The following is a 16684-nucleotide window of genomic DNA, read 5'->3' on the forward strand; positions in this document are numbered from 1 at the left end:
CATCCTAATAAGGGAATCAGGTAAAAAATATAATATATTAATCTAGGTGAAAAAAATGTACTGAAAAGTAAACTCACCAGCACACGACTTCGAATGTGCTCCTTAATCTCTATCGGAACATCTCGCCATGAGCGCACATAAAATGGAGCATAAGCTCGAACTACTGTGCCAATATAGGAGGAAAGCGCTGCTGCACTATCATCCACTCCTCCAGTGGAATTATCAGGAATTGTGATTTTCAGTTTACCATGCCTTCTATTTTTTTCAAGAGAGATTCCACGTGTATAGCCACGACCGCGACGTGCAGATGCATCAACTACATGATAATAGATATACTATAGTTATAATTATATAGTTATTGAGAAAAAAATATTAACTATATATATAATTATCAACGACAATATTTCCTTACTGGTAGGTGTCGACTGGCTGTTGTTCTCTTCTGTGTTAGCTTCATCTTCAGGAACGGATTCCTCGAGTGGGAAGTCCTCAATGGGTTCAGGACTTGGACTTGGCGGAGGCACATTTCTTCGTTGTCGTTTTGGCGGCATTCTTGAAAATAATTAATTATATCAAAGAAAATTAATTAGAAGAAATTATGAAAATTCAAGATATTTTAGTCACCTATATGAATAAAATATTTAGTACTTTTATTCTTCAGATGAATTTTCCATGCATGCTTCAGAATCTCCATCAATAACATCTTCATCATCATCATGCACCTCTTCTTCATCATCTTTATCCACCTCCTGCCCGGATTCTGATTCGTCTTCATCTTCTGACTCGTCTTCTTCTTCTTCCTCCTCACTGACTTGAATTGAATGATCATTTAATACAGACGGGTCGAGATGTACGGGTGGGACATCATCTCTACACAAGGGGAGCAACTCGAGTGCACCGAGGTCAACAAACAAATTAATACCCTCTCCATCTTCCTGGTATGCCTCAACAATCGGAGTGTCATCTTCATCTCCACTATTCTCGTAATCTGCACCCGTTCCTGCTTCATATATATTTCGAGGAACAAATTTTTGTACGACTCGCCAAGTTATCTCCCCACTATCTTCATCAGCACTTTTCATTGGATCAATCAAGTAATAGACTTGGGTAGCTTGACAAGCCAATACAAATGGATCATCTTCGTACCATTTAGATGCAGTATTGACACTCGTAAAGTGATTATCCCTATGTATCGAAACCCGACCACCGCCTAGATCCCACCAATCACATTTAAAGACATATGTTACAGACCCACCCAGATATTTCAATCCGATAATATCACGTATGACACCATAATAGTCAATATCATCTGTTCCATGACTCCCCTCGACTAACACACCACAATTTTGAGTCTTTCTATTACGTTCACGGTCCAAAGTATGGAATCTATAACCTCGAACTATGCATACAGTATATCGAAGTGCTCTATTTGAGGGACCACGGGCCAATGCATACAATTCAGAAGAAATTGATCCGGGATCACGAGCACGTTGTTCCAAAATCTATAAATTGAAATAGTATATATTTATTATTTCATTATCCAGAGTTAAAAATTTCACAATATAACATATATATAATTTTAGTTCATACACGTTCTTCAAACCATCCGGGAAATTCTTCCTCGTGTCTTGCCTCTATATTTTCTACGCCTTCCGTCCTAAGTTTGTCCATGTGGTCACTGTTATAACATGTTGCAAAAGAAGTATATTTTGAGCACAACAATTCTAATTAATTTAAAGAAAACTATAATTATTCAAAGAAATGAAATGACATACCTAAGATAATCATCAATTTCTCGGCAGTTATTTAGCACATACCACCGAACTTTACCCAACTCTCCATCAATTAAATCGTAACCTGTTTGTGCACCCAAGGGTCGTACATTCTGGGAAAACACTGATAGCTCACGAGGAGGCGGAGTAGCAAGATCAGCATTTCGCTCTTGACGATTAAATCGTGTCTCAACACCACGAAGATATAGAGAGCAAAATGTTAACCATTCATCGTGTATATAGGCCTCTGCTATTGAACCCTCAGCTTTGGCTTTATTCCTAACAGTGCGCTTCAATCGACCCAAATATCTTTCAACTGGATACATCCAACGGAACTGCACCGGTCCACCCAGAAGTACCTCTCGCGGTAAATGTATTGCTAAATGGACCATGACATCAAAAAATGATGGTGGAAAGATCTGCTCGAATTTACATAGTATAGTAGCAATGTCTTCTTCCAATTTCGACAACACATCTCGATTTACTACCCGAGAGCACAAATCCTTGAAAAACATACATAGTTCAGATATGGCCACACGTACATTAGATGTAAGCTTCCCACGAATTCCCACAGGTAATAACTTCTGCAAAAATACGTGACAATCATGACTTTTCAATCCATTGATTTTCCAATCATCAGGACTCACGCATCTACCAATATTTGAAGCATAACCATCTGGCAACTTCACACCTTACAACCATTTGCAGAAATCCATCCTCTCCTCCCTCGTCATCGTAAAACATGCATGCGGCATGACCACCCTGTTGCCTTCCACCCGCAAATGCAGATTATGTTTAATTCTCATTCTCTCAAGATCTTTCCTTGTCTTGATCGTGTCTTTCGTCTTTTTGTTAATACTCATCAATGTACCCAGTATATTATCACAAATATTCTTCTCTATGTGCATTACATCCAAACTATGTCGCAACTTGCATGACGACCAATACGGCAAGTCAAAAAAAATACTACGCTTTGTCCAATTCAATTCTTGTACGGCTCGTTTTCTCTTGTTCTTTCCCCGACCTTTGCCAAAATTGTTCGCTCTAACATGTTGCAATTGTTCCACTATCTCTTCTCCAGACAACTCTTTTGGTGCAATCCTATCCTCTACTCTTCCATCAAACTTGGCACATTCTCTTTTCCATGCATGATTTGCTGGTAAATAACGTCGATAACCCATGAAACACAACTTCTGAGAAAATTTTAGCCACTCACTAGCAGTTTCTTTATTACACGTCGGACACGCTAACTTCCCTTTCGTACTCCAGCCGGAAAGATTCCCATACGCCGGAAAATCATTTGTGGTCCACATTACCACAGCATGCATCTGAAAAGATGTCGACTTAGATGCATCATAAGTTCTAACCCCTGTTTCCCATAACTCTTTCAGCTCTTCAATCAACGGCTGCATGAATACGTCAATATCATTCCCAGGTGATCTAGGGCCAGGGATGAGTAAAGTTAACAAAAAGTTTGGCGCCTTCATGCACCTCCATGGTGGAAGATTGTACGGAATCAATACCACGGGCCAAGTGCTATAACTTGTACTCATATTCCCAAAAGGGTTGAATCCATCGGTTGTGAGTCCCAGGCGCACGTTCCGAGCTTCTAACCCGAACTCTGGATACTGATTATCGAAAGACTGCCACGCAAGTGAATCAGCTGGATGCCTCATATACCCGTCATTCTTAACTCTTTTCTCCTCGTGCCACCTCATATCATGAGCTGTTTTCTTACACATATATAGTCTTTGCAACCTAGGTTTCAAGGGAAAATACCGCAACACCTTAACCGGGACGTTTTTCTTACCTTTCCACCTCGACTCTCCACATACAGGACATGCTTGTTTCTCCTCGTTCTCCTTCCAGAACAATACACAATCATTCTTGCATGCATGTATGGACTTGTACTCAAATCCTAATCCCTTTCTCAACTGCTTCGCTTCATAAAAGTTCTTAGGCAATGCAGACCCTTCGGGAAGAACCTCGTTAAATAAGTCCAATACCATGTTTATTGCTTTCGTCGACATCCCACACAATGATTTAATGTGAAGCAACCGCACAATAAACGACATTTTGGAATGTTTTGTACAACCTGGGTAAAGCTCGCGCTTTGCATCTTCCCACAGTGAAGGGAAATTATCACAATCAGTCCCTGATCCACCAGTTGAGGCATTGTCGTTAACCTCATCCATAAACATCCCAGCTCCAATGTCACCCAACATCTCCTCCATCTCATCGTGCTCATAATCATCATCCATGTGCCGCAAATAATTGTGATGATCGACCAATACATCTGCTGACCCTTCATACGGCTCACCATGCAGTACCCATCGCGTATACCCCAGATCCATACCGTTCACAAATATATGACGCTCTACTTCATCCAATCCTATCGCACACAAATTTTTACACCCTCGACATGGACACTTAATGTAACCACGACTATCAGCAGAAGCCCGTGCAAAATCAATGAAAGTTCTTACTCCACATGCATAGGGTACGTAATCCTTTCCAAGTCTATCGTCCAGACGCATCCAATTTTTGTCCATTTCTAAAAACATCTATATATTAATAACACGTACATTGAAAATTCACATGCATGTCATGCTCCAATTGTCATTACTTTTTTGATAAGGTAGTTGGTCCTATCCCATTCGAGATTATATTCTCCATATTGCACAAATCTCGTCACTCTACTAATTTCTACGTTAGTAGAAATTTCGGCAGCACCTCCCCATAATTCTTCAAGTATACATGTTCAAATATCGGGATTGTGACCCTACGAACAGTATACCCGAAGAACAATAGAAGAAGACACCGAAACTTCATATTAAACGTGGAAAGTAGCGAGTAACAAAAATGTGCAATACAGATAATATAATCTCAAACTGTCCACACTGGATAATTCAGGAATCAGTGGACACATAAATGTACACTGATTCCCAAACGGGTCTAAGGGTATTTATGCAATGTCACACACATCTAGCAGTATAATCATACAACAATATCTCCATATTGTTAAACTAAAGAGGGATGGAAGATTATGTGACCCTACGTTTCGTGTTTTGTACACAACGAGGGAGAATGATCTTAATGAAATGTTTAAAAATTGGTCTAATTAGTAATTACTTAACCGTCACAAACTGTCCGACCTTGACTCTCCTCTCAAGGCCGAAGAGACTATGACAATCAAGCAATTAGACCAAAATTTACAGATTATAATTGTTATATATAATTTTAAAGGTTATTATATAATTTTAATTATTATCATTCCACAATTATAATCTTAATTGTTATACTTAATTGAGTGAGTTATTTACTTATATAGACAATAAGTATATAATTTTTATATAAGAATATATTTGATCCTTATTTCCTTTCTCTTTAGTTTATAATAAATAAGTATATTTACATATTCAAACTCTACTTATTTAGTAGTTTCAAGACTTTTTTATTGAAGAGTATTTTAAAGGTTATATTATAATTTTAATTATTATCATTCTTAAAATATAATTTAAATTGTTATACCTAAATTGTAAAAGAAGTATAATATTATTTTAAATATTATAATTCTTAAAGAGTTAGTTTTATTTGTTATTACTTAATTTTAAATATTATTATAAATATTTAATTATCATTCTTAAATTTCAATGGTTATACAATAATTTTAATTATTATAATTCTTAAAGAGTTACTTTTATTTGTTATTACTTAATTTGAAATATTATTATCACAATTTTTCAAATCCATATCACAAAAACACATTGTATAAATATCATAAAATTCAAATAAAGACAAGAAATAAAAATTTTTTCTTACCAAACTCAACTCTCTCTAACTCTCTAACTCAACTCTCTCTCTCTCTCTGTGTTGCGCGCACGAGAGAAGAAAAAATGATCCGCTTCCTCCCGTGCGCGTACTGATTAAGTTCTAAAATTATTAGTTTAAACGTTCGAACGTTTAAGTTTTACGTCCGAACGTTATTTGTTAAAATTATTAGTTTAAACGTTCGGACGTTTAAGTTGTACGTCCGAACGTTATAAGCTAAAATTTCCCCCGCTCATAGCGTTCGGACGTTTACAGTACACGTTCGAACGTACCCTTCTTATTTATAACATAAAATCTAGTGGGAAAGTTCCCGCACTTTCCTCATATATGTTCGAATGTATATAATTTTTCGTTCGAACGTTCGTAAATTTACAGATAAACGTTCGGACATTTAACTTAAACGTCCGAATGTACATTTCATCAAAGTCTCTCATTTGTAATAATGTAAATATATTCAAACGTCATTCACAAATAATAATTTAAATATTTAAAGTCCATATCACAATATATTCATAATAACTCACAATATATTCACAAAATAACATGCCACATGTATTAACATATTTTTAAAGTTGAGTAAGTAATAAACATGTATTAAGAAAGCCTAATGAAAATATATTTCTAATAAGAAACACAATATTTCAAATTCATATCACAACATATTTACAAAAACTCACAAACTATTTACAAACTATACAAATAATAATCACAATATTTCAAGAGTAAGCATAAAATCACAACAATATATTGATAAAGTTTAGAAATATACCTAGCACTCACAATATCCTCTTACAAATCAAAATCTTCCAACTTCCCAAAACAAGCAATCCTTCAAATAAATACAACACTAACTTATTAGAAATATTCTATAACAAAAACACATTGTATAAATATCATAAAATTCAAATAAAGACAAGAAATAAAAATTTTTTCTTACCAAAACTCAACTCTCTCTAACTCTCTAACTCTCTAACTCAACTCTCTCTCACACTAACTCTCTCTCTCTCTCTCTCTCTCTCTGTCTGTTGCGCCCACGGGAGAAGAAGAAATGATCCGCTTCCTCCCGTGCGCGTACTGATTAATACCGTAAATTATTAGTTTAAACGTTCGAACGTTTAAGTTGTACGTCCGAACGTTATTTGCTAAAATTATTCCCGCTCATAACGTTCGGACGTTTACAGTACACGTTCGAACGTACCCTTCTTATTTATAACATAAAATCTAGCGGGAAAGTTCCCGCACTTTCCTCATATATGTTCGAATGTATCACAATTTTTCGTTCGAACGTTCGTAAATTTACAGATAAACGTTCGAACATTTAACTTAAACGTCCGAACGTACATTTTATCAAATTGTTACCATATTTGAGCGGGAAATTTCCCGCACTAATTTAACTAACGTTCGAACGTTAACATATTTGGTGTTCGAATGTACATAATTTTCTGGTGATTTCATCAAATAACGTTCGAACGTATAGTCTAAACGTCCGAACGTCTGAATAATCACACAGATACCTTAATCGAGCGGGAAATTTCCCGCTCTTATTTTAACGTTCGAACGTTAACTTGAAACGTTCGAACGTACGATTCCTACTATACTAACTTATAATATAATATGTATACTATATTTTATATATCTATAACTATATACTACATTGTATAGTATGATAACATAATACTTTCAATGAGAACATAAATGTATATAATATATAAATTATACCATATATATAAATCAATAATATATATTAAATTGTTACTTATTAAATTCTTTATTATATACTAACTTATAATATAATATGTATACTATATTTTATATATCTATAACTATATACTACATTGTATAGTATGATAGCATAATACTTTCAATGAGAACATAAATGTATATAATATATAAATTATACCATATATATAAATCAATAATATATATTAAATTGTTACTTATTAAATTCTTTATTATATACTAACTTATAATATAATATGTATACTATATTTTATATATCTATAACTATATACTACATTGTATAGTATGATAGCATAATACTTTCAATGAGAACATAAATGTATATAATATATAAATTATACCATATATATAACTCAATAATATATATTAAATTGTTACTTATTAAATTCTTTATTATATACTAACTTATAATATAATATGTATACTATATTTTATATATCTATAACTATATACTACATTGTATAGTATGATAGCATAATACTTTCAATGAGAACATAAATGTATATAATATATAAATTATACCATATATATAAATCAATAATATATATTAAATTGTTACTTATTAAATTCTTTATTATATACTAACTTATAATATAATATGTATACTATATTTTATATATCTATAACTATATACTACATTGTATAGTATGATAGCATAATACTTTCAATGAGAACATAAATGTATATAATATATAAATTATACCATATATATAAATCAATAATATATATTAAATTGTTACTTATTAAATTCTTTATTATATACTAACTTATAATATAATATGTATACTACATTTTATATATCTATCTATAACTATATACTACATTGTATAGTATGATAGCATAATATTTTAAATGAGAACATAAATGTATATAATATATAAATTATACCATATATATAAATCAATAATATATATTAAATTGTTACTTATTAAATTCTTTATTATATACTAACTTATAATATAATATTTATACTACATTTTATATATCTATTTATAACTATATACTACTTATTAAATCATCAATAAACACCATAAGCTCATAAACTATTCACAAAATTCACAAACAATAATCACAATTATTTCAAGAGTAAGCATAAAATCACAACAATATGTATAAACATATTGCTAAACTTTAGAAATATAACAAGCACTCACAAAAAAACCAATAATCTAATTGTCAATAATATTATATAACATCCTAATATATAACATAAACATTTATAATATAATATTAAATTAAAAAACGTTCGAACGTAATAATAAGTACGTTCGAACGTTCTGTGTATATAAGGCCAAAACCGAACGTCGAAACGACATTTCCAATACGTATCATCACTGCTATAACACGCCGCCACGCCTCCTTCACCGCCGCCGTCAACTCCGCCACAATCGTCACTGAAGGTAGGCATTCATCTTTTTTTCAAGTAACATGTATTTTATTGAGATTTGGATTGAGTTTTGTTTAAAACCGGATAAGTGGTTGCCGGATTTTCAACTTCATTTTCCGGCCACCACGGCTAGTCATTGGCCGAATAGTCACCGTAGAAATGTTTCTTGAAGTGTATACTTCATTTGCACGGTGACATTTCGGTATTTAGAACCGTGTAGAGAAATTTTTGAGATTTCAATAATGGCTGAGTCGACTCAGCCATTCTACATCGAAACGTTCGAACGTTTCACCAAGACGTTCGAACGTACGACGTTTAAATTACAGAGCCGTTACGGCTTCCACGTTCGAACGTTTAATTATAACATCCGAACTTAATGATTTTCTACATTATTCATGCTTCGACGTTCGGACGTTCATATTTATGTTCACACGTAAAACAAATACGTTCGAACGTATTTGTTTTAACGTCCGAACGTACGTCAGCCAATATTTATTTACTGCTTATGTTCGAACGTACATTGTTACATTCGAATGTATTTGTTTTACGTTCGAATGTAAATATATTGACATTATTTTACGTGCGAACGTATAAATAAACATCCAAACGTTTTATCTTTAACGTTCGAACGTTAAAGATAAAACGTTCGAACGTTACGGCAGAGCATCTTAAAATTAATACAAAAAAATGCATTATTGTAAATAATTTTTTTTTCCTTTTATATTTTCAGGATATGGCTCTTCTACTGCATACTAGGAAACGAGGGAGGGAAGGAGCCACGTCGGACACTGCCCGTATCGGAGCTCGTACGGTTATGGTAGAGCGAGAGGTCTTAATTAATGAGTTCGACGAACTCTATTGGCAGCAGACGAACCTGAGAGATGTTTTCTTCAGTAGAGGCTGGGGAAATATCTGCACATTGAGGGGAAGGTATACCCCTCAATGGTTCAAGAATTCTATATGGGGATGTGTGACATGCCTCAGGATGCATCCTCTCACACCGTGATTGTACGCGGTGTTTCCATTGAGGTATCAGCAGATGTCATCGGCGAGCACCTTGGGATTCGTCGAGGAGTGGAGACATTTGCACACTCGACACCCCGTGAGGATGTAGGCACTTCTACATCATCTACTGGTCGGGGATGTGAGCCAGCATCAGCCAGAGATGCAGGCCAGTCAGAGGCTGAGGATACTGGCGTCGAGGCTCGGGATGATGACCGAGACGAGGATTTCTACATCCTCACCGGGAGGGATCGCATGCAGATCGAGCGGAAGAACGCCTTCAACCAGAACCATCTGCTGCATTTCTTCCGCATGTTGCACCTTATTGTTGCAACAAATGTCGATCCTGTGGCTCATAAAACCACATTTAGTCGGCTTCGGGCACAATTTTTGATACGAGTGGCACGTGGAGATCCTATAGATTTGCCATTGCACATCTTTCAGAGGATCCGTTACGAGGCGAGCATCGTCTCCACGGATAATCTCCCATATGGTGTCCTCATCAGCCGACTATTACTTGCACGGGGAGTGCCGACCCAGCCAGAGGAGCGGGTTAAAGATCAGATGAGCCCCCTCGACATGACCACGCATCGACGTAGCATTGGACAGGCGAGGGGACGTCAGCCATCCCCTGTAGAGGATCTAGTTCCTCCGACGCAGCCTGAGCCAGGTCATGTCGGGAGTAGTAGTCAGCATACGCCGAGTATGTCTGCAGGAGATGTGCGGCCTGCTTGGGTTGATGCGGTCATCTCACAGCTGACTGCGCATATCGATCATAAGATCGATCGATCGCTCGAGGCTATATCGGCGTCTGTTGCCGAACTCACCCATCGTGTAACTATCCTTAACGACAAGGTTGATACCTTGACTGAGGAGGTACGGAGTTCGACTTTTGCAGATAACGTTATCATCTGACTGTTAATATCAAATTTTGTATTTTATTTTTAATATTTGTAACGAAAAATATTATTGAATATTTCTATCGTTTTTTAATTTCAATTTTTAATCTTCTTTGATGTTATATTTTTCAACTTTAATACTAAATCACTACATTTCAAATATATATAAATCAATAATATATATTTATATATTACAAAGTGTGTATATATAAATATATACAATTCAATTTTTTAGACTTGTTCACAAATTATGCACAATAAAAACCACATAATTTTTAAATTAAAGTCATTTAATTTAAATTTACAATGAACGTTCGGACGTTCATATTACTTAACGTTCGAACATTGGTGCAAACATTTTACGTTCGAACGTAAAATTAATAACATTCGAACGGTTGCGCCAAAACATTTTACGTTCAAACGTAAACAGACATAATGTTCGAATGTATATGTAACGCTCGAACGCATATTTCCCATACGTTGGAACGTAAAAAAATCTCATTCTATCTTTAGTGACGGTTTGCAGAAACTGTCACAGAAAATACCTTTTAGTGAAGGTCTAGGGACTGTCACAATTTCCTAACCGTCACTAAAAAACAATTGTGTTGTAGTGGCAAGACTTATATATTCTAATATAGCAGCGATATATTTAATATTGCTCCTAATTAAGAAAACTAGAAATTAACTTTTATGATATTATAAGATTAGAAAAATATGAAGTTAGTAGTGTAAAAAATCTGAAACAGTTTTTAAACTCCATCAATTTGTCACTTATATGAGCTAGGCCTACCTGAAGTTGGCGGCCTATTTTTCCTTTTAGGGGTTTAAATTATGAAATTCATTCTGGCATAATATACTTGAGTTGGTTTTTCCCCTTTACCAAATTAATAAAAGTACTCAAAGTCTGGTTCATTTTCCTATAGGATTTTAACTGTGAACTGTTACAAGGCAACTGTGAACTGTCGCCTTGCAACAGTATCTTAAGCTTACATCTGGGATCTAAATCTATATATAAACACTAAACACAGTAATATTACACTAAGAAAACCAGGCATTGAGTTCAAAATCGGCACTTAAACCGCAAAATTAGGCAGATACAGAACATTTTGAAGCAAACAGAAGAACAGTTTTTTGATAAGTTACAGAGGAACATGCACATTAGTTTCACAAGTTAAACAAAAATTATTGACAAAAAAAAAAAAAAAACACAATTTATGGAATGCAACCTACACATGAAGGGGAAAAACAAATAAATTAGCAACGAGGGATACCTGTATGGTGGTTCCCTTCCCTGGAGCAGACGACGATTATACTGGACTGCGGCAAAAGTTCAACTTGGGTAACGAAATTGAGGCACAGAACCTATATTTTAAGGGAAGAAAACGTATGGTCATAGCGTTGTTACTAGCCGAAACGAAGGGAATCCGATTTTTCCATTTTGCAGGATCGTCGAAAATGGAGAACCAACAACAGAAGGGAGAAGGGTGTGGGAATATGGGACAGTGAACATGAGGTTTTGCTGAAGATGGAAGAGGTGACGCCGTGCACAAACACTGGGTAAGGTCGCAATGCAGGTGCACTGTAGTCGAGGGTTCGTCGAAGAGCAGAAGCTGAGTGTTGGGGGGAAATGTGCTTGGGGGGAAAATAAAAGTACTCTTCGATAAACAGGAGATCGATTTGGCGCCCACACAATGTATTCCGACGTAGTTTAGAGCGTCGTAAAGCTAATTTTTTTCCCATCGATTTTAATCGTCGCCAAATACCATAAAAGCGTTGCAATGGCCCTGATTAATGGACCCATCGTACCATTGGTTGTATTTGATTTTAAAACAACCGGCGATTTTTAAATCACCGCTAAAGAATACCTTTCCCAGCGATTTTTTTTGCAGCGACTAAAAAATCACTGGTATAGACCAATTTTCTGGTAGTGTATATATCGAATTAAAGTTATTTTCTAAAATCGTATCTAAATCCTTAAAGATTTGGCAAACTTTTATGCTTTGCTTAATTGGATACCAACAATTATTCTTTCTTAGAAAAATTCCCATTCCTTTCTCATTCGGCAATTTTCTTACTACCCGTGAAAAATTATAACTTTACTTTTTGAATAAATCTTCACAATCTTCTCATACTCCACACTCTACTTTTTTTTTAATTTTTATTATTTTTTTCTTTTATCAAATATTTATTATAATATGAATAATGAATAGAAAATTTGAAATAATTTAAAAAGAATAAACTCAAAATTTTTTTTAAAAAAAATATTAAAAATGGCCACAACTCCCATCAATATATAGAGTCCATGGCTCCCATCAAATTGATGCAGAAACAAAGATGGCCACAAACCCCAGCAGCAGCGAGACGACAGTTAGCTTGAAGCTCCTCGTAGACAAAAGCTCAAACAAGGTGGTGTTTGCAGAGGCCGGAAAGGAATTCGTGGACTTCCTCTTCGGACTTCTACAGGTACCTCTCGGTTCCATCATCGGACTTCTTCGGGATAATGACTTGGTAGCTGGGTCAGGGTCCCTGGGCAGAGTCCATGAGAGTATCCAAAACCTTGACCCCTCCTATCTTCTTCCAAACCAAACCAAGGGTTCTCTCTTGAACCCTACACCAGCATTCCAATCTTCAACTCTTACCCCTCCATTGCTGCAAAATTTCGTTTCACCTGATCAAGAGATCAGGGCTCAGCCCCACTACTACTACGGTGGTAATGTTCAAAACAATACTGAGAAAGGGTATGTTAGAGGTGTGGTGACATACATGGTTATGGATGATTTGACGGTGAAACCCATGTCAACCATTTCTAGCATTACCACTCTGATCAACACTTTAAACATCAAAGACATGGGTTCTGTCCAGGAGAAGAACGTCGAGATTGACATTAAAAAGGTTAGATCTTGTTCTTTCTTTCTTTTCCGAGAAGAAAAAGTTTTTTTTATATGATTTCTACCGTCACATGTGATTTTGAGTTTGTGCTGCATGCATTCTAGGGCTTGGAGCTGATAAAGGTTTCACTCTACTCCACCACAGTCCTGACAGACGTTTTCCTTGGGCACAGGGAGTAATCTTTCAAGCCAATCAGAAGAAACATGACTATTTAGTATGCATGGGTATGTCATGTGTGTAAAAGTATTTTGCAAGGGAAACTCTTCAACCATTTAAATGGTTTTGGGAAGAAAAAGAAAAATTTCTGGGCTGTGTATGTAACTAGATCTGGGTTTTAGTAAATATAGAGCTATATATTTCCTTTGATTCTCCATATGATTAATCATTCTGGTAATTCTTTTTCGTTTCTTCTATCTTCGAAAATAATTCTTTAAAAATATTAGGATGATTGAAGTTCACTTAAACGGCCGTATCAAAGAACGAAACATCAATAAGATCTAAGAGTGCTGTTAGAGATTTACATTCACAAACTAATTAATAAATAAAATAATTTTATAAATTTACCTGAACTGATTTATTTAATAATAAAAATAATTTTATAATTTAAAAAATCACATTAAGCCATATAGAATAATTATTTTTATGTAATTGTTTTGTGGTTAGAATATTTTTCAATTATAACTCAAAATCAAATATATAAGGAATGTTTGACACGTTTATATTTTTTCCCGTCCTTCATATTTTCCTTCAATTAATTAAGAATTTAAAATATAAAAAATGTAAAAATTCTTATTCATGATTAATTAATAGAGAAGCCCAAGAATTACAATCATAAAAAGGAAAGTTTATGGTTAGTCATTAGTTTTTAATAAGTGATCTAATTAATAAAAGTCGTTATAATTTATTAGCTGCCAAGGTCTCAAAGATGCAGTGATTTTAGATGATTTGAGTTGATTTATAAATAGTAATATTTTATAAATTTTATTAAAATATATTAAAATATAAATATATTTAAATATATATTTAAATGTATGATTAAAGATGGAGATAAGTTTAATTTTTTTATAAAAAAATTAAAAAATAATTAATATCGTCAATAATTAATTAAAGTACATAAGGTACAAACTGTTTTACTTTTTTTCTCTAATCAACAAACAGCTTTACTTTTTCCAGCTTTACTCAAGCTGTGTGTTTTTAAGTTTTTTTTAAGAGTTAACCTTCAAGCCGGTCGGTCTGTTCATCCTAACATAACAGTCCCTCAATAATAACTCTCCTTGTAAGGCATCCAATTTAACTATCCTACATCCACCCAACAGAGAATCAAAAGCTCAAACAACAAAATCCTCTTCTTCGAAATTGACCAGAGCCATTTCCTTCACAGCAGACCCATTCATCTTCTTCCCCTCAGTCTCGTCTACCCAGCGATTTCCTTCACAACACACCCACTCTTCTTCGTCTTCGTCTTCCACCCTTTGAGGAGCCCTATTGACAGACTGATTTCGTGACCCCCATCGACGGACTATTTCGCGACCCCCATATTTTGCAGGTATGGCCTTTGTGAAAGTGGAAGACTCAAAGAAGTAGTTGATATGTTCGAGGAAATGGTCTCAAAGGAGCAGATCTTACCTGATGCCCTAACTTACAATGTTTTGATCAATGGGTTCTCCGTGCTAGGAAGATGATGGAATTTATGAGGAAAAATGGATGCAATCCTAATGTATTCACTTACTCAACCCTGATGAATGCATTTTGTAAGGAGAAAAAATTGCTTGAGGCCAAAGAAGTTTTTGATGAGATGAAGAGCTTCCGTCTGAAACCGGATACAATTAGCTACTCGACTTTAATTAATTGCTTCTGTAGGGCTGGAAAAATCGATGAAGATACGGAGTTGCTCAAAGAGATGAAAGAAAAAAGTGAAATCAGAGAGAAAGTGAAAGGCAAGAAGTGTAATCAGATAGAAAATGATGTATTTTATTTTTTATGAAATAGTCTACGTGTCTTGTTATAATTGGAGGCTGTTTATTCCCTGAGACCAGCCCGTCTGTTCGGAAGAGGAACTGTTTTTTTAAAGATAGCCTAATTCTTATTTGTAAAGCTGTCAACAACTTTTAAGGATAGCCCAATTCTTATTGGTAAAGCTGTCAACATCTCGGATTACTTAAACCTTAAGGTCGTATTATTTCTTAATTATTAAATAAATTTTATTTTATAAAAATCAAATATAAAAAAAATAATAAATGACTAGGAAAATAGTAATACTATCATTATCTTGTTTGGATACATGGATCTCAACCCAGTTGTATGGCTGGCTTCATTCGTGTTTCTAAACGCACATTAGTTCAGTTTTTAAGAAGGACAATACTAAGGATCCGCTGGGAGCTCTTGCTCCTATTTTTTTAAAAAATTTTTTTTAATGATTAAGAAAGTGTTGTTTAATAATATTATAAATTAATTTTTTTTTTTAAAAAGTGTTAAAAAGCGGCAGCTCCAGTGGGATCCTAGCTTTTTCCTTTTAAAAATGAGCTGCACTACTGTGCTACTTGCAACTTACCACTACAAAGTGACCGCTAGTGTAAAAGTGGTGTTCTTTTTTTATTCACATTTTTTTATCATTTTTAAATCTTTTTAAAAATATAAAAAATACATCAATACATTAAAAAGAAAAATATTGTGCGCAACCGCTCTTGGGGAACCACTGGGAAATCGGCGCCCACGTGGAGATGAAATGCACAATTTCATTTGAATTTTTCAAAACGCACCGTTGCACCCACTTCTTCTCCACGAAGCCAACCCCTTCCCTTCATCTTCTCCACCCCAGACCTGGCTATACTAAACCACCAAAGTAAAAGAGGACAAGCAAACTCACTCTAAAACATGCTCTGAAACACGTGTGCCTTACATCAAGAGCTCAAAACATGCTCTGAAACACTGCCCTTGTATACAAATTACATTAACATCTACAAGGAACAAATATCCCTGTTGATGTCGTGTTTCGCGGGCCTGAGCAACTTCTCACCCTCGGTATATGAGCGCGGTCCTACACAATCAAAACGAAGAGAGGACCTTAAGGTCCGTTAATCCTTTGAAGCTTAAACAGTATCTAGAGAGAAAAGATCTTTGAGAGAGATGTTTGAATTATCAACGAAGAGAAAGTACCTTTTCTT

General features: G+C 34.8%; 1 protein-coding gene across 2 annotated transcripts in view; it reads left to right on the forward strand.

Annotated features, from left to right (window-relative positions):
- The window catches only part of LOC121240627, a 35482-nt gene extending 21593 nt beyond the window's left edge, over positions 1-13889 (forward strand). The window contains exons 1-2 of one of the 2 annotated variants that reach the window (XM_041138106.1): positions 12928-13523; positions 13625-13889. In XM_041138106.1, coding sequence (XP_040994040.1) covers positions 12966-13523; positions 13625-13699 — 633 coding nt within the window. In that variant the 5' untranslated portion in view covers positions 12928-12965 and the 3' untranslated portion in view covers positions 13700-13889. Of the gene's footprint in view, positions 1-12927; positions 13524-13624 lie in introns of those variants that run through there. The other variant, XR_005935576.1, reaches the window with a different exon arrangement.
- Positions 13890-16684: the final 2795 nt, after the last annotated feature.

The sequence above is a fragment of the Juglans microcarpa x Juglans regia genome, chromosome 7S, assembly GCF_004785595.1.
Source record: "Juglans microcarpa x Juglans regia isolate MS1-56 chromosome 7S, Jm3101_v1.0, whole genome shotgun sequence".
In the NCBI taxonomy this organism is placed as follows: domain Eukaryota; kingdom Viridiplantae; phylum Streptophyta; class Magnoliopsida; order Fagales; family Juglandaceae; genus Juglans; species Juglans microcarpa x Juglans regia.